Genomic DNA, 13,940 nt, shown 5'->3' with positions numbered 1-13,940 from the left:
TTGCAAGCTGCATGATAACACATGTTTACACGTGCATTTTCTTGTTTTGTCCGCGATAATACTTACTGACAGCAGTGGATTCATGAATCTATAAACGGGGTAATAGTTAGAATAAATCCACAGAAGTATTTTATTAGGTACCTAGGTATTCTAAAATCGAAAGTAAAAATGCTTTTAAATAATCTAATCACATACAAAAAAAACACTTATTATATAATTAAGATACTTGACCGATTCTTGTAAATATACAAATAAAAAGTAATGTTGGGAAATGCCAAACACCCAGATTACAAAGGTTAATAAGATAAAAATATCAGTATAATATTATAAAACGTATGTTCTAAATAACTTATTATTTAGAGTTATTCGAACATTATTAAGTGTGAAACATAATTAATATAATAGTAATTTTAAAATATCTTTTTTTAATTGGCTGTTTAAAACAATATCCACGATGGATACAAAAGTATTTGACAAAGGAAATAATAAAAATAAGGACGTAGAAAATTATAGTGGCATAAGACATAGTATTATTCCTGAACATGTATCAAGTATCAATAGAAAAAGTAATACGGCCTTGTGGGGTTTGTGTTTGACTTTAAGTGTTTATTCAACGGTAAAGTGTGGATTGTTACAAAGTGAATTGAGTGAAATGAAGCTATTATTAAAGAACGAAAACTTGCTCCCGAATGATTATCTTGTCAATAAATTCGAAAACGAGATATTCGACAGAATTAAGAAAAGAATGGCAGATGAAACATACCCAATTCCAAAGGAATCAGAAAATAATGTGGATTCAATTAATGAAGACATTATTAATTTGATAACACAACCTAAAATCTCGCCGGTTTGCAAGTGTCCTAAAGGTTCATAGTCTCCTTTCTTAGTTTGGTATGAATACTCATTGGTGGCTGTTTTTATAAGTCATATTATGTTCATTATTTTTCGGAAATAATGATAATAATTGGACCTTTTTTAAGAGCTTTTCTTTAAAAGCTTTTTCAATGTACATATCAAAATTTCCGCAGGCGATGTATGTGGTCAAAAATTCGGAAAGTAAAGCGCGTGTGTATAAATTATTATATAGCAGCTACGAGTATCATGAAAAATAAGTACTTACAGTGATAATCATTATAATATCGAAAGGAAAAAGGACATAACCCTTAATTTTTTCAACAAATTAGGTTTAATTGGATAATAACGATGTACACGACTGAATACACGTTGTGTCCAAAGGATGTAAGCTGCAAATTTCAATTTATTATCTAAATTTAGTTGGCATTTAAAAAAAAAGATGTTAGTGAATGGGAAATATGACTTACCTAACCATCATTTATTTCATTATTGGTTTTTCTTTAATTAACCCAATAATTAATATCAGTATAGGAATATAAACACCAAATTATTAATTATCATGCACTTCACGGTTCTGTCTATTTTGAATTTTAACTTTGACCGAAAACCATAAGAAAGTCGCTTTTGTGCCTCTTTTAAAATTTTATTTGTGTGGATTACGTCCCTTTTCCTTTCAAGAGTCGATATATTGCCTAGAAAGATGCCCATGGGATGCCCAACATGATTTAATAATCGCATGTTTAGTTAGGCACCATTCTCATTCATCTACCGATAACTACGATAGTTATAAATATAGCGATTTTATTGTTCTTCGTAGTCCATGTTACTGATGAGATTCGCAATCTTTCATTTACGATAGCCGACCGATCACTCCTGCTTTTCATAGCTCTGATGGTCGTGGGAGCCTGTAGAAACTTTTATTGTAATCTCCAACATCAGCAAATTGTTGGCGCTCATGCAGACGAAATGGTCATAGAAACTGAATATGCGACTTACCTATAACGTCGAGTGCCTATCCTGGAAGTACATCTTCTTCAGGATCGAGGTGTCGTGCACCTAAATATATTTATATCACCAAACATTAATACCACATCATCTTTTATAATATACACCTTTCAGTGCAATATCTGTTATTGGATATCGGTGATAATTTTTGCGATCTTTTCCGTATCGATCACTGCAATAAACGGAGGTAGAGTATTGGAATCAGATCAGTGTATAGAATTGTTAAACCGGGATGTTTTTCTTTTAGTAGGGTAGAGCTTTGTTTATTGGTAATATTCTCTTGAATGATAAAACACAAAAGTTTATACCATAAGTGAGGCCAAACTGTGAAAACTTCAGAGAATTTTTCATTAATAGAAAACCACAAAACAATTAAAATTCAGATAGCTTTTTTGTTATTTTTTGTAGTAAATATTATTATGATAACTCTTATTTGAAAATTTAGGAGAGAAAGGCGAAAAGGGGGGAAGAGGAATTGATTTGGCAGCACTCATAAAAATAAAGGACAGTTCAGTTGATGGAGATGAGGAAAATGTAATGGTAATTTTTTCTATGGATATTATCTGATGTATTTAGTTGCCTGCAATGACCGAACGAAATCCGTGGGTCTCGGGTTCGAATCCCGGGCATAGAAAATTCACATGTCATTTTTTTTCAATATGTGTTTGAACCCAGAGCATGGAACTATTAAGTTGAGCAAGAGGCTAATATCGATGTATCGTAAAACAAAAATCCGTAAAGAAACCTTTTCACGTGACTACCCAGATCCATATAGGATTGTAGAGCCAATTAAAAACATTGTAGCATAATATTATAATATCTTATTTCATATTTAAACATAATACTCAATGCTAATACAAAGTTATATTTAAATAATTAAAAAGTATTTGATTTAATAAAAAGCGTCACCATTTTCCGCCATGGAGCATAATATTATGTATTTTTACAATGTGGTATAAAGTACCTACCTACCTTAACATCTTTAAGATCTTAAAGATCATTAGAATAAAAAATAATATATGTATACTGTCATAATCATATAACTACCTAATCAACTTATTATCAAGTTATCATATTTTTATGATAACTACATAATTTTAAAATCAAATACAGTCCTAAATACATACCTGCAAACTTATCTGGAGAATGGCCAAAAATGGAACTACGAACTACCATAGGACGCCATATTGAAAAACGTCATTCGTATGTCAGATTTTGCCAGTTGATTGGGTAGTTTTCCACAGTGGCTCCCCCATCTCATCATCTTATGTATTTATCCACGCCGTAAAAAATGTAAATATAAATCTATATACGAGGGTGGGTCAATAAGTCCTTAGAAAAGCCGACAGGTGGCGCGACTAGTACTGTAAGCGGTTTGTTTTCATGCAGCGGTACTACCGATTCAGTATGCTGCGAAGTTTCAATCAGATTGGTCGGGTTGTTGTGTGTTTCTCGTACATTTAAAAAAAAATTTGCTTGTGGAAAATGGAAAAATGGAAAATGGAGAAAATTGAGTTAAGAGCTGTTATTAAACATTATATATAAAAGGGTTAACAGCAAACGAAATAAAAAATGAGTTGGATTTAGTTCACGGCATATCTGCTCCTTCACTTGCAACTATTTATAACTAGTTAAATGAATTTAAGCGTGGTCGTACATCAACAAAGGATGAACCACGCTCAGGACGTCCTGTAGAGGTGACTTTTTTTTTTTTTTTTTTTTCTAGATGTCTTTATGGATACCTCGCATTTACTATCGAGGTTTCTTAAGGACTTTGGCACGCAAACTACTCTACTTGATGCTAGTCAAATGAAAATTGTGCCGGCTGAGAGAATATGCCTTATTGAAAACTGTTCTTCTACCCGCATCGGGTATTGCTGATTTGAATTCGGCCAGGGCCTATGATACCGCCTTGCAAAAACCCTGGAAAATTCTTAGTAGCGCAAGGCGGAGGTGATTCTGATGAATATTTTGTCGTATTCATTGGGAACTGAGGACTGCGATTTGTAGTCGAGTTTTTTCCCGTGGTAAAAGAAATGTCGCATTGGACTAATGTTCTAAGTATATACTTATCCTATCTTATATGATTGCAGTCACTGGATCTGAAAGGCATGAATCATCTTTACATGTCACCATTTATTATTTTTATTCTTTTTATTACATCAATACAGAAATTAAAAAGGGCATCTCTTCCGGCCTCGTTTGCCATGGTCCCCGGAAGGTCTCGAATGTCCGCATCTGCCATCTGTAATAAAAAGTTCAGGTTGTGCCGCTCCTTGCTAAAGATTTGACAATCTAGGAGTAAATGTAAGACGTCCTGGTCGCTTCCGTCGTCGCATGGACACTTTCCATCAGATGTTATTTTAAACCGGTGCAGGTATGCTCGCATGACTCCGTGACCTGTAAGAATCTGAGTCATCTCAAAACACAGTCCCTTATGCACCCTGACGTCTCGTGCTGCTAAAATTGAAGGTAAAAACTTTCGGGTCAACTCCCCTGTCGATGAGTTTATGTATCGTGAGTTCCATTCGTTTTTCACCATGTCTGAAATTGTAATTTTCGCGTAGCTCAGAGGAAATTTGTCATAAGCTACCGCGGTCTTGGGTTCAGAGGCACCATGCCGAGCCAATTTGTCAGCTCTTTCATTTCCTTCTATCCCGGTGTGTCCCCTTATCCACTTGAAGTGCACCTCGGGGTGGCGCCGTCTCAGTAGAGCGGACTCGCTGTGAATAGAAAAGACAATCGGATTAGTAGACAACGGATTTCCAATTGCTTGGATTGAGCTTTTGGAGTCCGAATAAATACAAATACTATGGTTTTCGGTGAGCTTTCGCTGAATTGGATCTGAGCCTGCCCACTCCAGAGCGCATCGGATGGCATAGAGTTCGGCCTGCATTACCATACAATAGCTGGCAAGGCGGTACTTACGAGCCGCTATCTCACCGCCATTAATGTATGCCACAAACCCTGCACCAGTACCGCCATCAATTTTGCTCCCATCCGTGAAAATCGGCATGTTATTGCATTCGTTGCTTTCCAACGTTGCAGGATAAGAAACCACTTCAGAAAATAGTCTAGCCGGGTGTGGCAGCCTTCTATAGTCCACCGGTTTTTCGTAAAGCCTGTCGTCAGGCAGAAAACCTGCGAGGCCCTCCTCGCCCTTCTTAGCTCTGTAAATGAGAGCGATTTGTTTTAAACGTAAATCTAGAGGCATAAGTCCTGCTAGAGCTTGCGTTGAATTGAGCGAAGCCGTTCGGTAAGCTCTGCATATTCGTATCGCTAGTGCTCGCTGAACCGTATTGAGTTTTTTTGCTATGTTTTTCCGTTTGGCAGCTTCATGCCATATGCTGGCCGCATACGTGATCATAGGCTCAATAGCACAAGTGTAGAGAATTTGAAGAGCTTCAGAAAATACACCCCATGTGGGTTTGGCTATTCTTGCTAGTTTGAGCGAAGTCACCGCGGCTCTTTTGCAGATGCTGTCCGCATGCTTTGACCAATTTAGTTTGTCATCGATTACAACCCCTAAAAGTTTAAGATCCCTAGAAAAAGATAGAGGTTGCCCATTCATCACCAGCGAAGGCGGAGAGACGCGCCTCCTAGTAAAGAATAAGGCCTTCGTTTTCTCCGCGGAGAAAGACAGTTTGACCTTCCTTCCCCAGGCCTCGACGCTCTCCAGCACGCTGTTAGTCATGGATTCTAGAGAACCAAGTTCTTTGGATTCCATAATCAGCAATACATCATCAGCAAAGGCCTGTGCGTGTACACCTTCAGGAAACGGCATAGAGAGAAGATCGTCGAGAACTATGTTCCACAGTACAGGGCCGCAAGACGAACCTTGTATGCATCCCTTTGATGTCTCTTTGGTAGCAGATGCTCCAGCATATTCGACGAAGACTTCTCGGTCGGATAGATAGTTTTTGATGAGCCTGAAAATGTTAGCGGGACAATTTTTAGATTTCAACTGTTGAAGAAGATATGGCCACCATGCGTTGTCAAACGCGCCTTTGATATCAAGAGATACCGCCACTACGAGCTGACCATCGCGGTTAGCCCCCCTGATTCTATCAATTGCTGCATGAAGCGCGTCTTCAGTACTCTTTTGAGGGGTGAAACCGTACTGGTATTCGCTGAGCAGATGTTTGGTCTGAAGTTTCCAGGAAACTCGATTAATAAATAATTTTTCGAGTACTTCACCGAACACGGGCAGCAATCCGATGGGCCGATATGACGAGACGTTAGCGTAGTCGTCCTTTCCCGGTTTGGGAATGACCACCACTCTAGCTACTTTCCAGATTTTTGGAAAATGACCAATTCGCAGACAAGCATTATAAAGAGCGACAACTATGCTAGGAACAGTTAAGAATGAATTGAGACAGATATCCGCCGTGAAACTGTCGTGTCCCGGAGCTTTAGCTGGATTGAACAGCCTCATTGTTCTTTCGACCTCCTCGAGAGTGAAGTTCTCGTCGTCATCTTCCTCTGAAGGAATCGAGGCCGCATTTTGGATCAATGTCTGTTGCTCCGTTTCGTTTGCAATACTGTCGTCTGGAAAAAAATACGCAAGAAGAGCCTCTGCAGATTCGAGAGCCGAAGAGGTCATGCGACCGTTGATTGTCAGAGTTTCAGGCGGTTTGAACGCCTTACTTTTGAGCAATCTCTGAAGACTAGACCATACATTCTCTTTTCCCTGAGCCGAGCAATGGCTCTTCCAGCTTTCTAATTTCGCTTCCGCAATTGCAGTTTCATACTTATTCTTTGCGGCTTCAAAAATCTGTCAAGTGAACGGCCGTCGAACCACGCCTGAATTTCGAAATTTTGTCCTTGCTACTCTAAAAGCCGTCTTCAGTGTATCCAGTTTCGGACTCCACCATGGATTACTTTTTCTTTGAAATCCTTCGCCCGAAGAGCGCACCATCGTGCTCTCGCATGCTGACTCGTTTGCCAATGACCATTCTTTGACAATGTTTTCGAGCTCATGTGCGTCTGTGACGCTATCCAAACTATCTACAGTGATACCGCGATCCTGAATCTGGGAAATAAGTGCAAGCCCAAAATCTATCCAGTTAGCCTTGGACGTCTTAAACAAACCTGGTCGCTGTTGATTGACATTTGAAGTTTTGTTTGCAGCGTAGCTATCTGCGGCCTGTAATGAAAAAACAATCGCATTGTGGTCAGATCCCAACGCTGCATCACGACATACTCTCCAATTTTCGACTCTGGTGAGCAGAGCGTTGGAACACGCCGTAATATCAATATAGCTTTCCAGCTTACGAGTTCCTCTGATCGTTTCAAACGTTGGGACAGAACCCTCGTTTAATACGTTTAGGTCGTGCTGTGCTAAAAAATCTGACACGGCTGTGCCTCTGCTATCAGTACCTCGACTGCCCCACCAGATGCTCTTTGCGTTTACGTCGCCTCCGAGTAACAGCCTGTGACCCTTTGAAGTGTTCATTAGCCTGCTCATGCCGGTCAGCGATTCATCGATGTGCACCGATGGCGCGCAGTACAGTGATCCGACCAGTAGCGTTTCTCCTAAGTAGTCGAGTTCTACAACAGCGCAACTATATGAGCTAAACTCGGAAAGTAAAATGCAGTGGGTTAGAGATGACGTTCGACGCACAAGAATAGCTGCCTTCACTGGATACAGACTGCTCGGCTTCTGAAAAATGATACCTGAAAAAAGCGACGAACGGATTTGACCCGTGTTGTCAGTGTACGGTTCCTGGATTAAAGCCAGGTCCACGTTATTAGATTCCATATACCTGATGAAAGAGACTGTGGCGACCTCGCACCGTGCAAGATTCGCTTGTGCAACTTTTAGGTGTATAGCCATTATTGGTTTCCGAAGTCAGTTGCGGAAGTAGACTTCTTGTTGGCGGTGCAATATGCATGCGCGCGATAGAGGGCTGTGACCCGTCGGAGCCGTCAGATGGAGCCGCCTATTTTTCCGGACGCAGTTGACGCATGTCAACTTTCCCTTTTTGGGACACTCCGCAATTTTGTGGTCCCCCCCATATCCCCGACACGCAAAGGCTTCCTTGCAAGTATGAGCAGTATGCCCATACCCCAGGCATTTCGTGCAATGCACAACACTAGAGCATGGCTGCACTCAAACCCGCTGGAAACCAACGTTCAGGCCACCAACTTCCACCATCTGATGATACAAGGAGGACTCCACCTCCAGAATGTAATTGGATTTGCCCTGGATGCGATCTTTTGTTTTGAACACAACCCTGAAGGAATCGTTCGGTGACGTTCTGATGAAGGCATTTTGATAACGTAGTGCAGTTATCAATTGTTCCCCATCAAAATTTTCCTCAATACCCTTTAGGACAACCCTCGGCCTTTTTAGTGAGCTGACCGATGCAGTGAGAACCTCCGAGCCGCTGACAGCGTCCACCAGTCTCCGGGAGTCGTCCTCGCTCATGACTTTGACGATGCACTTGTTGTGAGTCGCCCTCGCCAATGACACGACAGCGATCCCTAGACCGGAGACGTCCACCGTTTCTCTGATACATTTTTCAACCTCCTCGCTTGTCTTATTATTGTCTTTGCTTGTCAAAATCACAGCATGACGTGAACGAACTTTCCCCGATGCAGCTGCAGTCGAAGCCGGGAACTCCAAGACAGGTGTAATCTCAGGTTTCCTAGAAGATCGTGTAGCCCCGGAAACTTCCGCAAAGGAACGCTTTGCCGGTACGGGTCTATTGGGAATGACAGTTTCGGGTCTTGCGGAACTGGCTGAATGCGGTTGTGCTGGCCGCAGCGAAATGTTGCCAGCACTACGCGAATTTTTAGGGGTAAGGATTTGCGGTGACAGTTCACTCTCCGTGTGCGCAGGTGCTTCACTAAAGATTCTTGTGACAGGTCGGCGATCAGCTGAGAGTTGCGTTGTGTGACGCTTTTCTTGATTGAGCAGATCTCTGGTCGCCTCAGCACGCGCCTTAGATTTGATGAGGGCGCTCTCAAGCTCGCGTTTTTCCAGCTCTGCAGCCTGACACGCGAGCCTGATTACGCCCAGACTATTCGATATCGACTCCTTCGCTGACCGACTGACATTTTTGAGGGCTTCCAGTTCTGCGGAAGCCTTCGTAACCTCTGTGATGATGGTCACCAAAAACGTAACTGCTGTCACGGTCACTGTTGTCAGAGACGAAGGCGTCTTTTGACAAGTGGAATTAATCGTTGAGCCCTCGGCAGATTTGGCAGCCGATTTTTTACCCATTTTAGAACAAAGATGTTACCTACTTTAACAAATTTATTTCAAATAAGCAATTGGATCAAATCAGTTTGGCAACGCTGCGATTTAGGGTAGGTAGACAGACGTTACTAAACGTTATTAGAGCACACGTTGGTAGGTACTATTAATTACTACAAGTTACCAGTATTGCTAACTCATTCCCTCAGAACATCACAGTAGCAATAATCGTCGCATACAATAATTACCACCAAACAGATATGTTTTGAAATGAAAAATATAAAACCAATTTGTTTCAGGATATTGTTATTAGGTAGGTAAAAAAAAGGTTGATTTAAGGGCTGCAGTTCTGAGAATTTGTAACTTTGTGTTTGGAGCGAAGACTTTTGTGAATAGATAAATTTTTTGAAGGCTGCGAGGTTGTTAAGTTGACGATTATTTTTGTAGGTAGGTATGTATGGAATAATTATTTATCGGGCGGTCGGATCGTGCTTTCTAGAATTAAATGAATAAGTATATGGTTATATATTATATAGATAAAGTAAAGGCTGATGCTATGTTTGAAGGGGCTTTAAGTTACATATATAGTGTTGGATATTTTGTGAGCTACCTACTGATAACCTGTGGTACAGGACTAGGTATGTACTGAATTAATTTATTTTAAAATTTAATTTGAATTGAATTTTTATTTGAGAGGGCTAGGCAAGTGATGTTTAATATAATATAGTTTCTGATAACGAGTTATGGTTTTAGAAAATTATGCTGATGGAGCTCAATAATTTATAGTACCTATACTGATTGCAATGGAATTATTTAAGTGCGAATTGGTAATAGAATAGAGTAGAATTTACCGTTTGCGTACGAATAATATTCTTACTGTTATAGCTATGTGCGGGCAGTAGGTATGGTATTCTATCGAGGTAACGTATTGCATGCTATCGGTAGTGAGTTGGATTTGCTTCGATTTTAATTAATTTTTGAAGTTAGGTCAATTAAGTGGTTTTACAGATATAATTAGTATACTAATTGTAATGAAATGATTTTAGTGAGATAAATTGAGACTGTAATTTATGAACTTTAGGTATTAAATAGTGATTGATTTAAGGTAATGGTTCTATGGTAAAATTTTATTGTTTGTTAGATTACTTAGCTTTCGATCCCGAGCATCCTGGGAGGCGATCTCTGGAGACTCCGCGAGAACTGGGGCAATTTACACGGGCAAGCCGGAAATTATAGAATGCTCTGTCATATATTGTTTACACGATGAGCGCGTCTCCTTATTTCAGACTTATTCCGGAGCCGCTCCTGGGCTCGCAGCAATCTCGGAAGAACGTTCGTCAGGATGCACGGTATTCGCGGCAATATAAATGAAGCGAAAGCCGAACACAAAAGTCGAATATTTTAAAACAAACTTTTCAACTCAGAGCAAGGCGGCTGGGTTCAAATGGTTATCGGCTAGAGAGCAAATTCAGGTAGAGAAATAAAATTCGGGTCGGAGCGATTTGCGGATACGTGTGTTCGGTCCGAGCGCTAGGAAGCAAGTTGTAGTAGAGGTGACTACACCAGAAATGATCAATAAAATCTACGATATGGTGTTAAGTGACCGAAGATTAAAGTTGAGTGAGATAATTGAGGTTACAGGGATCTCAAAAGGTAGCGTCATTTCTATTTTACATGACAAATTAGGCATGAAAAATATTTCTGCAAGATGGGTGCCGCGTTTGCTCACAGTCGACAATAAACGCAATAGGGTGGTGGCCTCTAAAGCCCTGTTGTCGCTCATGCAACGCAATCCTGATGAATTTTTTCGTCGCTTTGTGACTGTAGATGAAACATGGATACACCACTATACTCCCAAAACGAAAGAACAGTCAAAGCAGTGGATTGCGAAGGCAAACCATGTCCAAAGAAGGCGAAAACCGTCAAATCAGCTGGTAAGGTTATGGCTACTGTATTTTGGGATGCACGTGAAATTATTTTCGTTGACTATTTGGAAAAAGGAAAAACAATAACAGGGGATTATTATGCATCTTTATTGGACCAGCTAAAAAACGAAATTGAAGAAAAACGGCCTCATTTAAACAGGAAAAAAATCCTCTTTCATCAGGACAATGTCCGTGTTCACACATGTTTACGATCAATGGCTAAAATTGAAGAATTGAAGTTCGAATTGGTCGACCACCCACCGTATTCGCCAGATTTAGCCCCCAGTGACTTTTTCCTTTTCCCAAACTTAAAAAAATGGCTAAGTGGACAACGTTTTTTTTCAAATGAAGAAGTCATCGATCGGACAAATGCTTATTTTGAGGACCTTCCGAAAACTTATTTTTCTGACGGTTTAAAAAAAATTGAGAAACGTCTAACCAAGTGTATTGAGCTCCAAGGAGATAATGTTGAGAAATAAAAAAAAAATACAAAAATAAAAACTGTTTTAATGCTTTTTTCTAAGGAATTATTGACCCACCCTCGTATTATATGTATATCTAAATATGAAATAAAAATGTTATTTTAACGGTAGTAATATGACGCGTGGTCCCATTTTATTTTAATTAGAAATACATATAATATATAGATTTATATTTACATTTTTTACGGCGTGGACTATATTTAATTTAATAATAAATGGCAACACCTGTGGCAGGCGGAAAATATGAGAGCAGGAAACCATAGCAACTAAAAATAATAAAATAATAACACGAAGGAAAAACACTGGAATTTTTCTCCAGATATTTTATTCATTATTACTGTTAGGAAATTAATAATAGTTATTTTATTAAGTTTAAAATTAGATACAATTGTTTATGAATGGAGTCAATAATAATTATCGGTAAGTACTGATAAACCATCACACTTCTGGTCTAGCTCAGTTTCGGTTTTTTTGAAGGTGGGTATCATTAATTGTTCTGTTGTAATTAGCAAACTGTCACTTTTATCTTTAGTATGGTTTTTCGTCTGGATTTTAGGATTTGGAGGTGAACAAATAACACACCGGAATTGTTTTAGAAACGGCAATGTATATTTGAGTTAATATTATATAATAGTTACATTTTTAATAATTTATTTTACGGAGGACGAAGTGCGCGTTTGCGATTTGGCTGTTGGCAGCGTTCTGCCCGCCATCTTGTGTTTTGCTTTCAACGAAAGCCGTTATCGAAAAAAAGCGACGTTGCAAATCTTCAACGGTCATAATCTACGGCATTTCCGGCTTGGCTCTATTATCATTATTTATTTTCGGAATCAGCGCTTTACATCGTTTACATTTTATTGGCGTTTTGTCTACACATTCTACTGACTTGTTTTACTCATTTGTTTGCTTATGTTTAAGTGGCAAACGCCCAATACCATTCGTCATCTCGAATACCTTCTGATGTGTTTACCCTGGTCTTCCACCGACCATGTCCTCAGCCTTAAGGATATGGTTCGTGGGACTTATTCCTGAAAGGGAAGCGTCCCTCTGGGTGATCAAGGTTGCGGCTATGTGCTGTTTTATTTGACTACAGGGCCAAGGGTGTGCTCAGGCCATTCTACACTCCCAAAAGGTACTCCAGGTATATGACCTGAAGTCCGAAGACGTAACAGTACCTAGGTATATATATTATTTGGACGAAAACCCAATATCTATTAAAGCAGAAACCTGCTCACATTTTGTTTAGTCAATGAATTTGAATAAATTTAATGCAGTAAAAAATTGTAATATTGTTATTTTATGTATATTTTCAGCGAACACCGGTATTGAACAGACGTATTCGTGGAACAAAAAAATCAGACAGCGAATTAGCTGATATTATTAAGGTAACTACATTCTAACATATTATTATAAAAGTGATCCAGAAGTCATTAATGTATTGTAACATCTAATTATAGTATAAATACTGATACCAAATATCATAATGCCTAAATCCCCAATCAAAAATCCTGCAATCGACAGAGTTGGGAATATAATGATATTATTGTAATTGTAAATGTGTCAAGGCTAGACCAGGATGCACAGCGAAACAAAGAAAAAGAAAGTTACCGTTATCTGTTTCTGGGCGGACGAAGGGTCAGTAAGAGTAGGTACGGTCAGTTGGTTACCTACCTTGAGCCTTAAACGTCGCCTCTAAATACGATTTGCCACCTTTTTTGCGCCAAAGCATGCGTTTACAAACGTTGTTAGTAATTAATTATTACTTATCAAGCGAAATATACTTAATATCCCTGAATCAGTGTTTTTAATAAGTGGAAAAGTGTAAATCAACACCCTACGTAAACCCTTACCCTTCAATACATAGAATATATACTAACCATACAAAATAAGATGGTAATTATGCCGCAGATGCCCGCATGAGCTTTCATAATATTTTTTTTACGAAAACAGTTTATTCCATGTAGATTGTAGACAATTATATTATTAAATATATTTTTCTGTCAGCGCAGATGCTTTTCGATCCAATAATTGTTAATTTAAAATTTCAAACTTTCATACATAGTGTGCCTATATTATAAATAGGTACCTGTATAATAAATTGAAATCAGTGACAGTTTTCATTGAAGTGTTAAGTTGTGATTATATTATGCTGCACGTGACGTACTATCACGTGACGTCACAGTAAGCTGCTGCTACGGGTGTGTGTAATGTCATTTTTTCTTGTTGTTTAAAATGTTATCAGACTGATGCTTCCATCCCATAACACATTTTGAACCTTTAAAGTTTAAACGAACATTGTCAGTTTAAAAAATCTGCCAAAATCACCAGAACAACAATGAGGTCCCCTCACGTTGTACCGCACTGCATCGATACCTAAATGTCTCAATAATTGTTTTTTATCATTTTCTACATAGGTACCTACACATTTTTGGTTCATGTCAAAATCATGTGTTTTTTTGTTTTTAGCGGTTG

General features: G+C 39.1%; 1 protein-coding gene across 5 annotated transcripts in view; it reads left to right on the top strand.

Moving 5' to 3' along the window:
- Positions 1–358: 358 nt before the first annotated feature.
- The window catches only part of LOC147073469 (uncharacterized), a 42,563-nt gene continuing 28,981 nt past the window's right edge, over positions 359–13,940 (top strand). For 2 of the 5 annotated variants that reach the window (XM_085945370.1, XM_085945369.1), the window contains exons 1-3: positions 359–866; positions 2,306–2,400; positions 12,782–12,853. In XM_085945370.1, coding sequence (XP_085801496.1) covers positions 455–866; positions 2,306–2,400; positions 12,782–12,853 — 579 coding nt within the window. In that variant the 5' untranslated portion in view covers positions 359–454. The remainder of the gene's footprint in view (positions 867–2,305; positions 2,401–12,781; positions 12,854–13,940) is intronic. The other 3 variants (XM_085945366.1, XM_085945368.1, XM_085945367.1) reach the window with 2 other exon arrangements.

Source organism: Rhyacophila brunnea, unplaced genomic scaffold (genome assembly GCF_057557595.1).
Source record: "Rhyacophila brunnea isolate RB1 unplaced genomic scaffold, BYU_Rbru_1.0 scaffold_18, whole genome shotgun sequence".
Lineage (NCBI taxonomy): Eukaryota > Metazoa > Arthropoda > Insecta > Trichoptera > Rhyacophilidae > Rhyacophila > Rhyacophila brunnea.
Note: the sequence above shows the minus strand (reverse complement) of the source record. Positions and strands in the feature narration are given on the sequence as shown.